A 19,022-nucleotide genomic window follows, 5' to 3' on the forward strand; every position below is an offset into this window, starting at 1 on the left:
CTCTTAACTGGCCCGCCCCTCAGGCGCAGCGGACCAATCGGAGTTCAGACGTGGAGGTAGACGGCGCGGAGGGCGGGGAAGTTGTGCGAACCCGATGTTCTCTGCTACGTGGCGCTGCTTCTCGCCCTGCGAAGCCAGGCTGCAGGGGGCGTCCCCCTCTGGCCAGCCCAGGGACGAGTGACTTGATGATAGGTTCTGCCAAGCCCCTCACAGGATTCTGTGAAACTCACGGGAGCGTGGAGCAGCTGCTGCGCGGCGGTGGCGGTGGGCTAAATCCCTTTAGTCCTTGCTCTGCTTTTACTCCAGAAAGGAATGAGTGTCTTACAGGGGCCCCCGGTCTGAACCCGCCTGCCAAAGTGAGGTTTGCTCACATCCAGCCCCTTACAGCTCCAGGGTGCTGTTACTGCGAGCAGGGCACCGGCCATCGGCCCAAAGCAGGGAAAAGACAAGAGGGAGAACGCGCCCTGTCCCTCCCACCTCCTCCGGACTCGGCCCTTGTAGGGGCTGGCCTTGAAGCCCTGACATCGTCCCTTCTGATGTTCATGGCTTTTGACCCATGTTCAGGTTTGAAATCTTACCCAATTTGAGAACGGAATGAACTCTCCTCGTTTAAAGGAGAATGAAAAACCCTGAACGCAAACCTCCATCCTTGTCCCCATAAATCTGGGGTGCAGGAAGAATGTGGAGGCAAACCTGGCTCTCCTCGGTACTGCTAGAGCCACCCACCGTTCTGCCATTGAGAACTTTGCACGGGTGCCAGGTGCCACGCACGGTGCTGCCCCCGCACTCCCCGCGAGCCGTGCAAAGTATAGGAAGGACAGGCTGCTGGGGTGAAAAGCAGCAGGGAGACCCATGTTCGAGGTCCGACAAGGCAGGGCCGAGCAGCTGCATGAAGTTCTGAGGTAGAGAAAGGAGGATTATGACCAGAAGGAAATGAAATGGGAGACTCTCTGTATTAAGAAACTAGCAGCTTTATTGCCCTTTAGGGGCCATGTCTTTACTTGAGATGTCGAAGTGCTTGAGGGAGGAACAACTGTAAGAAATGATGGAGATCAGGGAATAGGCCTTGGGGATCCTGGAGTGGGGTCACGGTGAGCATTCCGTCAGCCGAGGAGACAGATGCCACAAAGCTCAGCAGGGGCTCAGTTTCTGGCCTCTGTTCGCCACCACTCAGTCCTCTCAGCTCCTGGGTGACCTGAGCCTCAGTTGCCAGCCACCCTGCTCCTGTGCCAGCACTGTCTCCAGCTTCTTCCTTGGTTTGCTGCTGCAAGCGTCTACGGGCTCGCCGCCGCCCCTGCCACACTCGGTGCCACAAGGCACAGCGCCAGCTCACCGAGGAGGGGAGGGATATCTCCTTCCCTGCCTCGCCCTGAGACCCTCCTGAGGCTGCCTCATGTCCCTTGGGCCCCTGCTCTGCCAGGGCTGCTTGGCTGGACTGCCCCTCTTCTCCAGGGGCTCCATGATTGCCAGTCATCAGCAGCAGCTCCCCTGGCTGCCCAGGGCTCTGCATGGCCCAGTCCTGAGACATCTCTCCAACCTCTACAACCATCTCTTCTACCCCGTCTTCCCCGCCATCCCCTGCACCTCCCTGCTGCTCCTCTCTCCCCTCCTCACAGCTCTTTTTCTGTCCATCTAGTTTCAGTCTTTTGTTTGTCCCTCCCTGAGAGGACTCTCCAATTCCACCTCCTTCTGACCGCGGTCTCTTGGTTCCCTGTTCTATATGACACCCCAGTGCTTCCCTGAATACCTGCACCAGGGCAGCAGTGAGCTGGGTGAAGGGTACAAGGGGTAAAGGGATTGGCGTAGCAGAGAGCAGGGAGCTGGGGGAGCTGGGCTGCAGAAGGGGGAGCAGCCCCCAGTCCCGACCCCGGGAGGAACGGCGCTGGTACTGGAGGCTTCGGCAGTAATTGGCTGCCGCTCGGCAGCAGTTCTGTAGGCGCCCAGCCACCCGGCTGGTCACATTGGCTGCAACATTGTGACTGAGGTCAAAAGGGTCCTGGAGATTCATGGGGCCAAGGCGCAGACCCTCCCAGAAATTAGAGGGCAGGCCCCCTGCCACAGGCAGTGCCTGACCATCCCTCAGGGACAGCAGTGAGCCACGGAGATCCCAGCAAGAGACACAGGAGAAGAACTGGGCTAGCAGGTAACCTGGAAGAGGAGGAAAAGTGGGGAAAGGGGGTCATTTAGAGCCCAGAACTGAGACAGGTCCTGCACCTGAGCCATTTCCTTGGCAGGACTTTCTTTTTCCCTTTCGAAGGTCTCAGCATCAGCAGAGTCCCAGGAAGCTAGACTTCTCTGATCCCTATGAACAAGAGGTCAGCCAGGCACGGTGGCTCACGCCTGTAATCCCAGCACTTTGGGAGGCCTAGGCGGGCAGATTACGAGGTCAAGAGATCAAGACCATCCTGGCCAACATGGTAAAACCCCATCTCTACTCAAAATACAAAAATCAGCTCAGTGTGGTGGCACGCGCCTGTAGTCCCAGCTACTCAGGAGGCTGAGGCAGGAGAATCACTCGAACATGGGAGGCAGGGGTTGCAGTGAGCAGAGGTCATGCCACTGCACTCCAGCCTGGCGACAGAGCAAGACGCGGCTCAAAAAAAAAAAGAGGTAGGCCGGGCGCAATGGCTCACGCCTAAAATCCCAGCACTTTGGGAGGCCGAGGCAGGTGGATCACGAGGTCAAGAGATCGAGACCATCCTGGTCAACAAGGTGAAACCCCGTCTCTACTAAAAATACAAAAATTAGCTGGGCATGGTTGTGCGTGCCTGTAATCCTAGCTACTCGGGAGGCTGAGGCAGGAGAATTGCTTGAACCCAGAAGGCGGAGGTTGCAGTGAGCCAAGATCATGCCATTGCACTCCAGTCTGGGTAACAACAGCGAAATGCCGCCTCAAAAAAAAACAAGAGGTAACAAGAGGTCAAACTTCTCTCCTTGACCCCACATGATGTCCTTCCCAGATGCTACTCCCTCTTGCTGGCCATGTAACCTTGGGCAAGCCACTTAATTGCTCCAAAACGTGGTTTCTTCATCTGTAAAATGACAGTAATAGTGTTAGGTATCTCACAGGCTTTCTGTGAGAACCATGCCTGACACACAGTGTGATGTTACCTACTATTGATGAACATCACTACTAGTCCTCTACCAGGCTCCCCAAACTCACTGAGGGGCTCCACATTTGTGCTGGGCTCCAGTCTCGAGGCATCCCTGGGGAAACTACAGTCCCAGCCATCGACTTTCACCTGTTCCCCATCTCCTGTGAAAGTAAAAAAGGTGAGAGTCAGTCTGGAAGCAGGGAGATTGAGGGTGGGGTAGAAATGAGAGTGATAGCAGAGATCTCATTTGCAGAGCTGCTTTGGGGTCTAAATGTGATGAATAAGAGAGAGGAAGCTAACAAGATGGAGAGGGTGGAGGCTAGGCTGAGTACCTGCTTTCTGGGTGAGCTGGGACACAGTAGGCAACACAGGAGGGTCCCTGGTCTGAAGGAAATAGATCACCAGCAAGGTCAGGGCGTAGTTACTAAGAAGGGGGCCACTCCCTAGGTAAATAAGCAATAATTCTGGTTAGATCAGAGGTGCTTCCAATCCCCTCATTGGCAGTTTTCTCAACCCCGGTGCCCATTTGGACCTACCTTCTCGCCCAGAATCCCTGCCTTTTTCCTGACACCAACTCAGCCCCAAGCCTGTCCTGATTCATTCTCACCTGACAGTCCCCGGCCCTGAGCCCAGCAGCGGAGGGTATACACGAGGGGCCGGACTCGATCATCCAGCTCAGAGCAGAGACTCAGGAAACGGGAGTTATGCAGGGCCAGCCTGGGACAAAGCAGGGACAAGGGTGTTATGGCTTGGGGACATCAGAACCTACCACCCCGCACTTTCATTCCAGACTTACATAACGGGCCAGCTGGAATAAGGCCAAAATAGAGTTTCCCCAAATGTTGCTCAAACACTGAGCTTGTGAGAGAGTGTGCAAAAGGACAAACGCGTTCGGGAAACACTTCATCCTGTAAACCCATCCTGGACATTCACAGAGCACATTATTGTAAGACTGCTCATGAGATGTGGTCACACCACTGTACTCTAGCCTGGGTGACAGAGCAAGATCTCATCTCAAAAAAAAAAAAAAAAAAGGATTGCCCAGAGCCTTTACTCTGCAAAGAAACAAAGACGGGAAGGGAGAGAGGAAGGAAGGAAAGGAGAAAGGAGGGGAGGAGGGAAGAAATGGAGAAAACTTTTTGCATCTAATTTGGAATTTCCCACATTTATTCAACCATAGAACTCTTTTCTATATCCCTTGAAAGTAGTATTCTAGGCCAGGTGTGGTGGCTCACGCCTGTAATCCCAGCACTTTGGGAGGCCAAGGCGGGTGGATCACGAGGTTAAGAGATCGAGACCATCCTGGTCAATGTGGCGAAACCCCATCTCTATTAAAAATACAAAAAATTAGCTGGGCATTGTGGTACGTGCCTGTAATCCCAGCGGCTGAGGCAGGAGAATTGCCTGAACCCAGGAGGCGGAGGTTGCAGTGAGTTGAGATCGCACCATTGCACTCCAGCCTGGGTAACAAGAGCGAAACTCCGTCTTAAAAAAAAAAAAGAAAGTAGTATTCTAGCTGGGCGCGGTGGCTCACGCCTGTAATCCCAGCACTTTGGGAGGCCGAGGCGCGTGGATCACGAGGTCAAGAGGTCAAGACCATCCTGGTTAACATGGTGAAACCCCGTCTCTACTAAAAATACAAAAAATTAGCTGGGCATGGTGGTGTGTGCCTGTAATCCCAGCTACTCCGGAGGCTGAGGCAGGAGAATTGCCCGAACCCAGGAGGCGGAGGTTGCGGTGAGCCCAGATCGCGCCATTGCACTCCAGCCTGGGTAACAAGAGTGAAACTCCGTCTCAAAAATAAAAAAAGAAAGTAGTATTCTAAGGAACACACTTTACAAACACTGAAATGGAAATGAGCAGGAGGAGATAAAGGACAGAAAGAGGGATGGTCCCAAGCAAGGACAAACTTGAAACTCGGCAGGTACAGGAGTTCCCAAGCCAGACTCTCCTGGCCCACCCTAGAATTCTCAGCTGGACTTCCCCAGAGAAAGGTACCAATTACTGGCCGGGCCCGGTGGCTCACGCCTGTAATCCCAGCATTTTGGGAGGCTGAGGTGGGCGGATCACCTGAGGTCAGGAGTTTGAGACCAGCCTGACCAACATGGAGAAGCCCCATCTCTACTAAACATACAAAATTAGCCTGGCGTGGTGGCACATGCCTGTTAATCCCAGCTACTCAGAAGGCTGAGGCAGAAGAATCACTTGAACCTGGGAGGCTGAGGTTGTGGTGAGCTGAGATCACACCACTGCACTCCAGCCTGGGCAACAAGAGTGAAACACCATCTCAAAAAAAAAAAAGAAGAAAGAAAGGTACCGGTTACCGGTTACTGAGGGAGACGTCACCATGGAGACCTGAAGGCCGATGACAGAACTTGACCACAGGGCGCCGGGCAGAGGGCACGGTTTGGACTCGGTATACTCCGGGGACACAGCCCCGGAGAATGGATCCCACCAGCTCCAGCATTGCTGTCCCCCCTGTTTTCTCCCCCTTTGGGGCCTCTGCTAGTTCCAGGGCCTTCCCCAGGTCCCCCTGTCCCCTGTCCTCCAGCAATGGTGAGGCTGGAGGCAGAGACTGGGGAGAAGCAAGGGTCTCGGAGGCCAAGGCAGAGTCTGGAGTTTGGGGTGCCACGGAGGAGGAAGGTGTTTCAAAGTCCAGGGCTTCAGAATCTTGGGGAGAAGCTGGAGGCTGTGAGTCTGGAGGCGAAGCTGGGGTGCAGGCCAGGGCTTGAGGGTCCAGTGGGGACGCAAGGGCCGAGTCCAGCGATGGAGATTCTGGAGCCTTTGGAACTGGCTGTGGACAGAAACGAGCTGAGTGAAATGCGTCTCCTGTCCCCTAATCAAGGAACATCTCTATCCCCAAGATAATATTACTTCCAGTTTATTCAGCCCTATTCTAAGGGCTTTATGCATATGAATTCATTTCATCTTCACAGCAACCTTTATTTTAAGATAACCTTTCAATTTTATTTTATTTTTTTTCATTATTTTGATAACCTTTCAATTTTATAAAATAAAAGGTCTGTCTTTGCAAAAAATGTCATTGTTATGAAAGACAAAAACAGAGGCACCATTACAGACTAAAGAAGACTAAGGAGAAACTGTAACAGTCCATTGTCGGGACAGCTGAGCAAATTGAAGTATGACTGTAGTATCTGTACAGGTTTCCATTTGCATCAGTGTAACAGTTCCTCAACTTAATAATGGTGCTGTGGTTATACACTAGAATACCTTTGTTCATAATACACATTGAAATATTGAGGGGTAAAGGAATGTGATACATGCAACCTTCTCTCAGATGATTCAGAAAATATAAATAGTAAGAGAGAGCATGTGCGTGTGCGTGCGCGTGCGCGTGCATGTGCGTGTGGTGGGGGGGAGAAAGATAAAAGAATGATGAAACATTTTTTAAAAACTGCTCCTGGCCGGGCGCGGTGGCTCAAGCCTGTAATACCAGCACTTTGGGAGGCCGAGGCAGGTGGATCATGAGGTCAAGAGCTCGAGACCATACTGGTCAAAATGGTGAAACCCCGTCTCTACTAAAGATACAAAAAATTAGCTGGGCATGGTGGCACATGCCTGTAATCCCAGCTACTCAGGAGGCTGAGGCAGGAGAATTGCCTGAACCCAGGAGGCGGAGGTTGCGGTGAGCCGAGATCGCACCATTGCACTCCAGCCTGGGTAACAGGAGCGAAACTCTGTCTCAAAAAAAAACCCTGCTCCTGTTGTGGGGGAGGGACCAGGCATATGGAAACTCTACTTTCTGCTCACTTTTGCTGTGAATCCAACACTTTTCTAAAAAATAAAGTCTATTTTTATTTTACCTTTTTTTTTGAGATGGGGTCTCGCACTGTAACCCAGGCTAGAGTGCAGTGGCTCACTGCAATCTCCACCTCCCACATTCAGGCCATCTTTCCTGCTTCAGCCTCCCAAGTAGCTGGGTCTACAGGTATGTACCACCATGCCCAGCTAATTTTTTTTTTTTTTTGAAATAGAGTCTCGCTCTGTCACTCAGGCTGGAGTCCAGTAGCACGATCTCAGCTCACTGCAACCTCCACCTCCCGGGTTCAAGCAATTCTCCTGCCTCAGCCCCCTGAGTAGCTGGGATTACAGGTGTGTGCCACCACACCTGGCTAATTTTTATATTTTTAGTAGAGACGGGGTTTCACCATGTTGGCTAGTCTCGAACTCCTGACCTCGTGATCTGCCCACCTCAGCCTCCCAAAGTGCTGGGATTACAGGCGTGAGTCACCGCACGCAGCCTGTTTTTTTGTTTTTGTTTTTTAGTAGAGACGGATTTCACTACATGTTGGCCAAGCTGGTCTTGAACTCCTGACCTCAGGTGATCTGCCTGCCTTGGCCTCCCCAAAGTGCTGGGATTATAGGTGTGAGCCACCCCACCTGGCCCTGTCAATTCATTTTCAATCCATCTAATACCCATCCATGTTCATATCTCTCCTATTACAATAAACCCTTTCAGGTAGGTCCTATTATCTGCATTGTAGATGAGTAACTAAGGCATGCAGAGCTAAAGGACTTGTCCACACTCACACGGCCATTCTCACTGACTCTTCCCAGCTGCCTCCCCAGGGCACTCACTCACCTGGGGCTCTTCCAAGTCACCCAGATCCAAGAAGAGGTCAAGATCACAGCCATGGACATCAAAGCTGTTTATGGAAGAGCCAAAAGGGTAGACCACACATCCTGGGTGCCAAGCAGAGAAGAAAGGTCAAGATATGTTAGGGAGGAGCAGGAGGAGGAAAAATAAAAGGGGCAAAGAGATGGAAGAGCAACCAAACACCCCTAGCCAACAGAGGACCAGGGATACAGACACAGAGGAGCAAATGCCAGGGAGGGCTCAGCCATAGCAGGAGGTAACATACCAGGGAAGAACTCTGTGAAGACCTCCTGCATCAGGGCCACCACCAGGCTCCGAAGTTGCCGCTCAGCCTCGGACAACTCCCTCAGCCCCACAAGCTTTATCATTTGTGCCCCCACATCTGCGGCCTCAGCTAGTGCTTTGGCCAGCTGGTGACTGTCGGGGGCCGCTCCTTTGGGGGATTTGGCAGCTGGGCTCTGGAACTCTTTCTGCTCCCGTGGCCGGACACGCAGGCGATGTCCTCCCAGGCTGTGCTGGGACTGTGACAACACAGCCTCTCGAGCACCCACGTCCCCCATCTCCACAATGGCAAACACTCCCTGGTAAATAACAACAAGGGCAGAGAGATTATGGTTTTGGAACCAAGAATCCAAGCACGTGATCTACAGTTGATGAGAATCTTTGAAATGGGGCCTGTCCCATAAATTGAGAATATTTGCTTGCTGTTTTCGTAACAGGACATATTTAGAAAAGCAACTTTCAGCCAGGTGCAGTGACTCATGCCTGTAATCCCAGAACTTTGTGAGGCTGAGGCAGGAGAACTACTTGAGCCCAGGAGTTGGAGACCAGCCAGGGCAACATAGTCAGATCCCATTTCTACTTCTTTATTCTTTTGAGACAGAGTCTCAATCTGTCACCCAGGCTAGAGTGCAGCGGCATGATCTCAGTTCAAGGAAACCTCTGCCTCCCAGGTTCCAGCAATTCTCCTGCCTCAGCCTCCCAAGTAGCTGGGATTACAGAAGCATGCCACCATGCCCAGCTAATTTTTGTATTTTTAGTAAAAACAGGGTTTCACCATGTTGGCTAGGCTAGTCTCGAACTCCTGACCTGATGATCCACTCGTCTTGGCCTCCCAAAGTGCGAGGATTACAGGTGTGAGCCACTGTACCCAGCCAGTACAATTTTTTTTTTTTTTTTTTTTTTTTGAGATGGAGTCTTGCTCTGTCACCCAAGCTGGAGTATAGTGGCGAGATCTCAGATCATTGCAACTTCCACCTCCTGGGTTCAAGCAGTTCTACAACCTTAGCCTCCCAAGTACGTGGGATCACAGGGGCACATCACTACACCGGGCTAATTTTTCTTGTTTTGTTTTGTTTTTTTTTTTTGAGATGGAGTTTTGCTCTGTCGCCCAGGCTAGAGTGCAGTAGTACCATCTTGGCTCACTGCAACCTCTGCCACCTGGGTTCAAGTGATTCTTCTGCCTCAGCCTCCCGAGTAACTGGGATTACAGGCACTCGCCACCACGCCCAGCTAATTTTTGTATTTTCAGTAGAGACAGGGTTTCAATATCGTGGTCAGGCTAATCTTGAACGCCTGACATCATGATCCACCTGCCTCAGTCTCCCAAAGTGCTGGGATTATAGGCATGAGCCACCTCACCCAGCCAAATAACTTTTGTGTTTTGTTTTTTTTTGAAATAGAGTTTCGCTCGTTACCCAGGCTGGAATGCAATGGCGCAATCTCGGCTCACCACAACCTCCGCCTCCTGGGTTCAGGCAGTTCTCTTCCCTCAGTCTCCTGAGTAGCTGGGACTACAGGCACGCGCCACCATGCCCAGCTCATTTTTGTATTTTTAGTAGAGATGGGGTTTCATTATGTTGACCAGGATGGTCTCAATCTCTTGACCTCATGATCCACCTGCCTCAGCCTCCCAAAGCGATGGGATTACAGGCATGAGCCACCACGCCCAGCGACTTTTGTATTTTTAATAAAGATGGGGTTTCATCATGTTATCCAGGCTGGTCGTGAACTCCTGATCTCAAGTGATCCTTCTGCCTCAGCCTCCCAAAGGGCTGGGATTGGGAGGTGTCAACCACCATAGACACCCCTAAATTGTATACTTTTTTTCTTTGAGATGGATTTTCACTCTGTTGCTGAGGCTGCAATGCAGTGGCACAATCTCAGCTCACTGCAACCTCTGCCTCCCAGGTTCAAGTGATTCTCCTGCCTCTGCCTCCTGAGTAGCAGGGATTATAGGCACCTGCCACCATGCCCGGGTAATTTTTTTTTTTTTTTTGAGACTGAGTCTCGCTCTGTCACCCAGGCTGAAGTGCAATGTCGCCTACGCTGGGGTGTAGTGGCGTGACCTTGGCTTACTGCAACCTCCATCTCTCGGGTTCAAGCAGTCTCCTGCCTCAGCCTCCTAAATAGCTGGGATTACAGGTGCACACCACCACACCCAGCTACTTTTTGTATTCTTAGTAGAGACAGTGTTTCACCATGTTGGTCAAGCTGGTCTTGAACTCCTGACCTCATGATCTGCCCACCTCGGTCTCCCAAAATGCTGGAATTACAGGCATGAGCCATTGTGCCTGGCTAATATTTTGTAACTTTACTAGTAGAGACAGGGTTTTACCATGTTGGCCAGGCTGGTCTCCAACTACTAACCTCAGGTGATCCATCTGCCTTGGCCTCCCAAAGGGCTGGGATTACAGGTATGAGCCACCGCATCTGTATACTTTTTGTTTGTTTGTTTTATTCTTTTTTTTTTTGAGACGGAGTTTTGCTCTTGCCCAGGCTGGATGTAGTAGGGCAATCTCAGCTCACTGCAACCTCCACCTCCCGGGTTCAAACAATTCTCCTGCCTCAGCCTCCTAAGTAGCTGGGATTATAGGCATGTGCCACCATGCCCAGCTATTTTTGTATTTGTATTTTTTGGTATTTTTAGTAGAGACAGGGTTTCACCACCTTGGATAGGCTGGTTTCAAACTCCGGACCTCATGATCCACCCACCTTGGCCTCCCAAAGAGCTGGGATTACAGGCATGGGCCACCACGCCTGGCCACACCCTTCTGTTTTCCAAAGAGACAGAGTTTTGCTCTGTCACCAAGACTGGAGTGCAGTGATGTGATTATAGCTCACTATAGCTTTGAATTCCTGAGCTCAGGTACACCTCCTGCCTCAGCCTCCCCAGTAACTGGGATTACAGGGCACACCACCATGCCTCAGCCTCCCCAGTTACTGGGATTACAGGGCACACCTCCATGCCTCAGCCTCCCCAGTAACTGGGATTACAGGGCACACCTCCTGCCTCAGCCTCCCCAGTTACTGGGATTACAGGGCACACCTCCTGCCTCAGCCTCCCCAGTAACTGGGATTACAGGGCACACCTCCTGCCTCAGCCTCCCCAGTAACTGGGATTACAGGGCACACCACCATGCCTCAGCCTCCCCAGTAACTGGGATTACAAGGCACACCACCATGCCTCAGCCTCCCCAGTAACTGGGATTACAAGGCACACCACCTGCCTCAGCCTCCCCAGTAACTGGGATTACAAGGCACACCACCTGCCTCAGCCTCCCCAGTAACTGGGATTACAAAGCACACCACCATGCCTCAGCCTCCCCAGTAACTGGGATTACAAGGCACACCTCCATGCCTCAGCCTCCCCAGTAACTGGGATTACAAGGCACACCACCATGCCTCAGCCTCCCCAGTAACTGGGATTACAAGGCACACCACCATGCCTCAGCCTCCCCAGTAACTGGGATTACAAGGCACACCACCATGCCTCAGCCTCCCCAGTAACTGGGATTACAAGGCACACCACCATGCCTCAGCCTCCCCAGTAACTGGGATTACAAGGCACACCACCATGCCTCAGCCTCCCCAGTAACTGGGATTACAAGGCACACCACCATGCCTCAGCCTCCCCAGTAACTGGGATTACAAGGCACACCACCTGCCTCAGCCTCCCCAGTAACTGGGATTACAGGGCACACCTCCTGCCTCAGCCTCCCCAGTAACTGGGATTACAAGGCACACCTCCATGCCTCAGCCTCCCCAGTAACTGGGATTACAGGGCACACCTCCTGCCTCAGCCTCCCCAGTAACTGGGATTACAGGGCACACCACCTGCCTCAGCCTCCCCAGTAACTGGGATTACAAGGCACACCACCTGCCTCAGCCTCCCCAGTAACTGGGATTACAAGGCACACCACCATGCCTCAGCCTCCCCAGTAACTGGGATTACAAGGCACACCACCTGCCTCAGCCTCCCCAGTAACTGGGATTACAGGGCACACCTCCTGCCTCAGCCTCCCCAGTAACTGGGATTGCAGGGCACACCTCCTGCCTCAGCCTCCCCAGTAACTGGAATTACAGGGCACACCTCCATGCCTCAGCCTCCCCAGTAACTGGGATTACAGGGCACACCTCCATGCCTCAGCCTCCCCAGTAACCGGGATTACAGGGCACACCTTCATGCCCAGTCTTACTTTCACCCTTATGCCAAACACAGCAAAGAACCAAAGCGAAGTCAGGACAAAGGTAGCTACTTGGACCCACCCAGGCCAGTCTTTTGACTCTGAGAAACCACAGTTTACCAGACTTCATTACCACACCAAGCTTGTAACCAAAGCCCCAGCTAGAAAGTAAGTGTCCCTTTGGCCTTGTCTGTGCTTCTATATTTCTACAAAACCTCACAGAAAGCATCAGGGAGGGCAGGATTAGCAGATTCAGAAGACTGTGTCAGCCAGGTGTGGTAGCTAATGCCTATAATCCCAGCACTTTGGGAGGCCAAGGCGGACGGATTGCCAGGCTGGTCAGGAGTTCGAGACCAGCCTGGCTAACATGGTAAAATCCCATGTCTACTAAATATATTTTAAAAATTAGCTGGGCATGGTGGTACGCACCTGTAATGCCAACTATTCAGGAGGCTGAGGCAGGAGAATCATTTGAACCCTGGAGGCAGAGGTTGTAGTGAGCCGAGATCACACCATTGCACTTTAGCTTGGCCAATAAGAGCAAAACTCCATCTCAAAAAAACAACACAAAAAAATTCACCAGGCGTGGTGGCAGGCGCCTGTAATCCCAGCAATTTGGGAGGCTGAGGCAGGAGAATCACTTGAATGCAAGAGGTGGAGTTTGCAGTGAGCCAAAATTCTGTCGCTGCACTCCAGCCTGGGCGACAGAGCGAGACTCCAGCTCAAAAATAAATAAACAAGTAAAAATAAGGAGCCTGTGTTCTTGCCATTTTTGTCCTCTCAACCACTAGTCACCATCCATAGCTAGAGTTACTATTTGTTGAGGGCTTATTATATACTAAGGAGCCACGTGCCAATAATGGCAGGAGCAGGAAACAGCAAAGCCACGAACTGCCCAGGTCTGGACTTCTTGTTACATGAGAAAAATTAAGTTCCTATTGGTTTTTTTTTTTTTTTTTTGAGACGGAGTTTCACTCGTTACCCAGGCTGGAGTGCAATGGTGCGATCTCGGCTCACCACAGCCTCCGCCTCCTGGGTTCAGGCAATTCTCCTGCCTCAGCCTCCTGAGTAGCTGGGATTACAGGCATGTGCCACCATGCCCAGCTAATTTTTTGTATTTTTAGTAGAGACAGGGTTTCACCATGTTGACCCGGATGGTCTTGATCTCCTGACCTCGTGATCCACCCACCCCGGCCTCCCAAAGTGTTGGGATTACAGGCGTGAGCCACCGTGCCCAGCCAACTTCCTATTGTTTAAGCCATTTGTAGTTTGGTTGCTGAATGCAATCCCTAACAAACACAGACTCCACCCCATTCTAAAAGATAATCTGGGCTGCAAAGGGATATTTGGGATTACCTAAGCCATGCCTACATAACGAGAGTGCAGCCTCAGAACCACAGTATGACCAAGGAACACAGCACTTCAACGGTGAAGTTTTTTCAAGGGACTAAAGGGACACTAACAAAGCCTACATGGAAGCAAGGCAAAAAGCACAAGCTTGTTTATCTAACACTCTCCGAAGGACAGGGTGTTCCAACCAAACAACCCCAGTACCTCTCAGCGGAAGTTAATAAATTGCTAACTGGTTTATCAACCAGGTTCTTGTGGAGTTGATCCAATGGTATGTTGTGCTTTAAGTACCAACTTTTCACTATAATTACTTATTTAATTGTTCACTTTCTCCTCTAGACTACAGACTCTATGAGAGCAGGGACCATATCTATCCCATTCACTACTCAGAATGCAGCCCTAAGCATCGTGCCTAGTACAAAGTTAGCTGTGAATAAATATTCGGCAAAAAAGAATTCACTGAACCGGGCGCAGTGGCTCATGCCTGTAATCCCAGCACTTTAGGAGGCCGAGGTAGGTGGTTCATGAGGTCAGGAGTTTGAGACCAGCCTGGCCAACAACAGCAAAACCCTGTCTCTACTAAAAATAAAAAAAAATTAGCCAGGTGTCGTGGCTACTCAGGAAGCTGAGCCAGGAAAATCACTTGAACCTGGAAGGCGGAGGTTGCAGTAAGCAGAGATCACACCGTTGCACTCCGGCCTGGGCAACAGTGTGAGACTCCATCTCAAAAAATACAATTCACTGAATCAATAAATGACACACACACAAAATCCCCCACTGACTAACTCTGATGGAGTGAAAAAATTCAAGGGGTAGGACTGGGTGTGGTGGCTCATGCCTATAATCCCAGCGCTTTGGGAGGTTGAGGCATGCGGATCACCTAAGGTCAGGAGTCTGAGTGTGGTGGCATGTGCCTGTAGTCCTAGCTACTCGGGAGGCTGAGGCAGGAGAATCGCTTGAACCCAGGAGGCAGAGGTTGCAGTGAGCCGAGATTGTGCCACTGCACTCCAGCCTGGGTGACAGAGCAAGGGTCCTTCTTAAAAAAAAAAAAAAAAAAAGAATCAGATGTGCTGTGTACCAGAGAGACAAGAGAGAGAAACTAACAGGCTGTTTGAGCTGGTTCCTAATGTGGTTTGTTCTTGATGGACATCACAGCACTTGGGCTAGTCCAGCTTTGGGAGCTTCTCACACCTCCCCTCCTCTTGGATTTTTATTTTTACTATTGTTTTTTTGAGATGAGTCTTGCTCTGTCACCTAGGCTGGAGTGCAGTGGTGCGATCTCGGGTCCCTGCAATGTCTGCCTGTAACTGTTAACCCGTTAGCAGTTTATTAACTTCCACTGAGAGGTACTGAGGTTGTTTGGTTAGAACACCCTGTCCCTCGGAGAGTGTTAGATAAACAAGCTCGTGCTTTTTGCCTTGCTTTCCTGTAGGTTTTGTTAGTTAGCAGTTCTCCAGCCTTAGCATCACAAGCAGCTAGGATTATAGACTAGTGCCAGCACACCCAGCTAAATTTTGTACTTTTAGTGGAGATGGGGTTCCACCATGTTGGTTGGCCAGGCTGGTCTCGAACTCCTGACCTCAGGTGATCCGCCCACCTTGTTTGGCCTCCCAAACTGCTGGGATTACAGGAGTGAGCCACCACACCCAGCCCTGATTCATTCTTTACCCCCGGAACCATTCACTTTACCTTGTCCTTATCCATGACAATACTGGCCACAGGTCCAAATGCTTGGAAGTACTCAGAGAGCTTGGCAGAATCCACATCCCTGGGAAAGCCACTGACAAATACACTTCGAAGTCCCTGGGCCTTTCTCGCAGCTCGTAGTTCTACCAGGTGCCGGTGCTTTCTGCCTCCCAAGTGGGCATCGAGGCTGGGTCCTGCAAAGACAAGTGTGAGACAAAAACTCCCAAAGCACTCTTTAGTGAGTCTACCCTTGCTCTCTGCATACCTAATCCTCTGATCCTTCCAAGCCACAGAAACTGACCTTTGAATAAGCAAAGTCCTGGCTCCTTTCACCTTCCTCTCTTATACTTTTGTCTAAATAATACATTCTCTATTTTTATTTTTGAGACAGAGTCTCACTCTGTCACCCAGGCTGAAGTTCAGTGGCAGAGTCTCAGTTCACTGCAACTTGCACCTACCAGGTTCAAGAAATTCTCCTGCCTCAGCCTCCTGAGTAGCTGGGACTACAGGCGTCTGCTACCATACCCGGCTAATTTTTGTATTTTTAGTAAAGATAGGGTTTCACTATGTTGGCCAGGCTGGTCTTGAACTCCTGACCTCAAGTGATCTGCCTGTCTCAGCCTCCCAAAGTGCTGGGATTACAGGCATGAGCCACCGCACCTGGCCTAAATAGTACATTTTCTAAGTGGTTCCCAAGAGAACTGGCTACACAAGTATTTTGTTTACTTTTATTTTTAATTTTTACTTAAAGACCAGTGCGACAGTATAGCTTAAACCACCTATTTGTGCTAGGTAGAGTTGGAAAGAAATTAACAGGTAACTTATCCAGGTCATCCACAGAAAAGCTAGATACTAGGATTCAGGCCAGGCACGGTGGCTCACACCTGTATTCCCAGCACTTTGGGAGGCCTAGGCGGGCAGATTACGAGGTCAAGAGATCAAGACCATCCTGGCCAACATGGTGAAACCCCATCTCTACTAAAAATACAAAAATCAGCTGGGCGTGGTGGCACGTGCCTGTAGTCCCAGCTACTCAGGAGGCTGAGGCAGAAGAATCGCTTGAACCCGGGAGGTGGAGGTTGCAGAGAGCCAAGATCGTGCCACTGCACTCCAGCCTGGTGACAGAGCAAGACTCCATCTCAAAACAACAACAACAACAAAAAGTATTAGGATCCTGGAATACTTCGTGGGTCATCTCTGGGTATGGTATGGTATAGTGATGTCAAGGGCAGGATCTGAAATCACACTGCCCAAGTTCAAGTCCCAACTCTGTGAAGCTGTATGAAATCTTGGTCAAGTTACAAAGCCTCTCTGTGCACCTACTTCCTCAGATATAAAATGGAAATAAAAGTACCTAGCACCAAACACACAGGTATTATTCATATATATCACTTGGAGAGTCTCGTACATGGTAAATGTCAAAAAACTAGCCATTGCTATTATTTTATTATGAGTTAGCTGCTTGATGTCAAAGTAAATGTGGGGCCAAGGAAGACGCCTAGGTTTCTGGCCTGGCCTATTGGATGAACAGTGATAGTGCCATTCACAGAGAAAAGGAAGAATGGAAGTAGACCCACAGGGAAGACTGTGATTCCAGACTTCAAAAGTGGGGCCAGCACTTTGGTTCACGCCTGTAATCCCAGTACTTTGAAGGCCAAGAGGGGAAGATCACTTGAGGCCAGGAGTTGGAAACCAGCCTAGATAACATGGCAAAACCCTGTATCTACAGAAAAACAAAAAATTAGACAGGTGTGGTGGTACGCGCCTGTCCACCCAGCTACTTGGGAGGCTAACCAGGAGAATGGCTTGAGCCTGGGAGGTTGAGGCTGCAGTGAACCAAGATCACAACACTGCACTGCAGCCTAGGTGACAGAGCAAGAGCCTGTTTCAGAAGGAAAAAAAAAAAAAGTGGAATTTGCGGTTTTGATAAACTCCTTCTCTGTCATACAAGAACCTTGTCTGTTTTTCGAAACCCATCTTCTGTCTCTTTCTCACTGGTACCTTATGGTCTAGTCATTCATGCCACCTATTTCATCCGTCCCCACCTTTGAGTAAGTCCTCTGTAGGGCTTCTCTGACTTAGTTACCGATTCTCTGTGGTCCCACAGTTCTCCAAACATAACTACAAAGCATTGAAACTTTCTCCATCTCTAGAGGGTGAGCCCCTCCATCTCTGAACCCCCTTCCCCCACCCTAAAGATCAGCAGAATACCAGCCACAGAGCATATGTCCTACAGATGACGGTTAAAGAAGGAATAAAACAATGAAACTTGCGTCGTGGAGATGTCATATACTGAGGAGGAGTGTAATGTGGTGGGACTTTCTCGACTCTCCAAATCCCCTCGAACTTGCGGAGTAAAAACGGAGGTGAGACCCTACCAACCGACTTGACAGGAACGAAGACCTATAACCCTAACTTTCGCCAGGATCAAAAGACTAAAGCCCGTAACCACCCAGGTCCCTCACTAGCCACCGCTTACGGTTGGCTGTAGTAACGTGGCACAGGCAGCAGCGGAAACCCCCACGCGGCAGCGATTCGACATCCGAATCCACCGCCGCCATAGCGACTCTCCTGTACCGACAAATACACAAGCACCTCTGCCACCACCAGAACCCACTTCTCCAAAGCTCAACGCGCTCGGAAGTAACTTCCGCCCGTCCGATAGGAAGTGACAAAAAGTCTTCCAATTGCGCGGACAAACTCCTCCGGAAACCAAGCTCCAGCTACTCCGGGTTCCGTTTCTAGCCGGTGTCAAGTCCCCGCCCATTTTGGGAAAAGCCGCGCCTTACGATGCTTATCTGCATGCAGTAAGCCGATTGGTGTGCTCTAAACTGTTCAGACGCCGATTGGCCCAAAGGGCGTAAATATTTATGACAGCAGCCACAAAGGCCGGCGCTGGGTGGTGTCTCGCGGCCCCTCCTTCTCCCAGCAGTAAACACTCGTGCTTCCTTACCTTCGACCCTTATTTGCCCGACGAATAAAGGCGGAGGAGGATCGGCGGCTTTCAGTCCTTTGCCCCACGGAGCCCAGGACTGTCCCTGGACTTCCAATCTTTTCAGGGCTGGTACTCCCTCCCTTTCCTCCCATTGTCCTCTCGCAAAACGGGTATTCTGCGACTGCTTCTAGCCCTAGTTAGGGAGCTCTGCCACTATCGGGCACCTTCCGGACTCCATGAGGTCCCGGGAGCCAGGACCATTCCTTCCGCAGTATTGGGCTGCGTGGTGTACTCCGGAGGTGCCAGAGCCACTGTCGCACCTCGGAGCAGTGCGACAGTGCGACAAGACAAAACCGAGTGCTGGTAACCTAGTAAAGACACTGGAGGGGAGAAATGCTGTTGAACCCCAGCAGGTATAATTGTCAGTTCCTCCGAACACCGCTGAGATGAAGGCTCGGGACAGTGAGGGGCTACCTACGGGAGCTGGGGATGCCCTAGGGACAGGGACCATAACAAGGTGCAGAGGACCATCATGTGGGCTCGGCAGCTTGTACTGTAGTTATCAGCCCACAGCTTTGAATGATGCAAAGAGAAATGGACTTAAGGCGACAGCGAGCAAGTCGCAAGTGCTGAGGCTGTTCCCCATCTCTAAAGGAAGTGCCCAAGGAGCACACAGTAGGCTGAACTTTTTGTTCTCTCCCCTAAGGTGTTCCTTCTAATGGGCCCAACTCAGGCATCTAATCTCAGTGTCCCAAACCTTTAAAGCAGGAAATGGTGTTACAGTGAATCAGGATATCAAGGCAGTTGCTAAGGCTGGCCTTGAGGCTCCTGAGGCAGTAAGCAGGCTGTAAACATACACCCAGAGGTGCTCA

At 51.0% G+C, this 19,022-nt stretch overlaps 1 protein-coding gene across 4 annotated transcripts; it reads right to left on the bottom strand.

Moving 5' to 3' along the window:
* Positions 1–951: 951 nt before the first annotated feature.
* TUT1 (terminal uridylyl transferase 1, U6 snRNA-specific) lies at positions 952–18,468 on the bottom strand. 4 transcript variants are annotated; one of them, XM_009008333.5, is made up of 9 exons: positions 18,169–18,468; positions 15,219–15,409; positions 7,979–8,294; positions 7,699–7,799; positions 5,420–5,889; positions 3,703–3,812; positions 3,428–3,538; positions 3,164–3,256; positions 952–2,148 (listed from the first exon to the last, which is right to left on the bottom strand). In XM_009008333.5, exons 2-9 carry the CDS (start codon positions 15,231–15,233, stop codon positions 998–1,000), a joined length of 2,367 nt encoding a protein of 788 aa, XP_009006581.1. In that variant the 5' UTR covers positions 15,234–15,409; positions 18,169–18,468; the 3' UTR covers positions 952–997. The 4 variants fall into 4 exon arrangements, with proteins under 4 accessions (XP_009006581.1, XP_009006580.1, XP_009006577.1 ...); XM_009008332.5 differs by lacking the exon at positions 18,169–18,468 and adding an exon at positions 17,833–17,864; XM_009008329.5 differs by lacking the exon at positions 18,169–18,468 and adding an exon at positions 17,695–17,864.
* Positions 18,469–19,022: the final 554 nt, after the last annotated feature.

The sequence above is a fragment of the Callithrix jacchus genome, chromosome 10, assembly GCF_049354715.1.
Source record: "Callithrix jacchus isolate 240 chromosome 10, calJac240_pri, whole genome shotgun sequence".
Classification (NCBI taxonomy): Eukaryota; Metazoa; Chordata; class Mammalia; order Primates; family Cebidae; genus Callithrix; species Callithrix jacchus.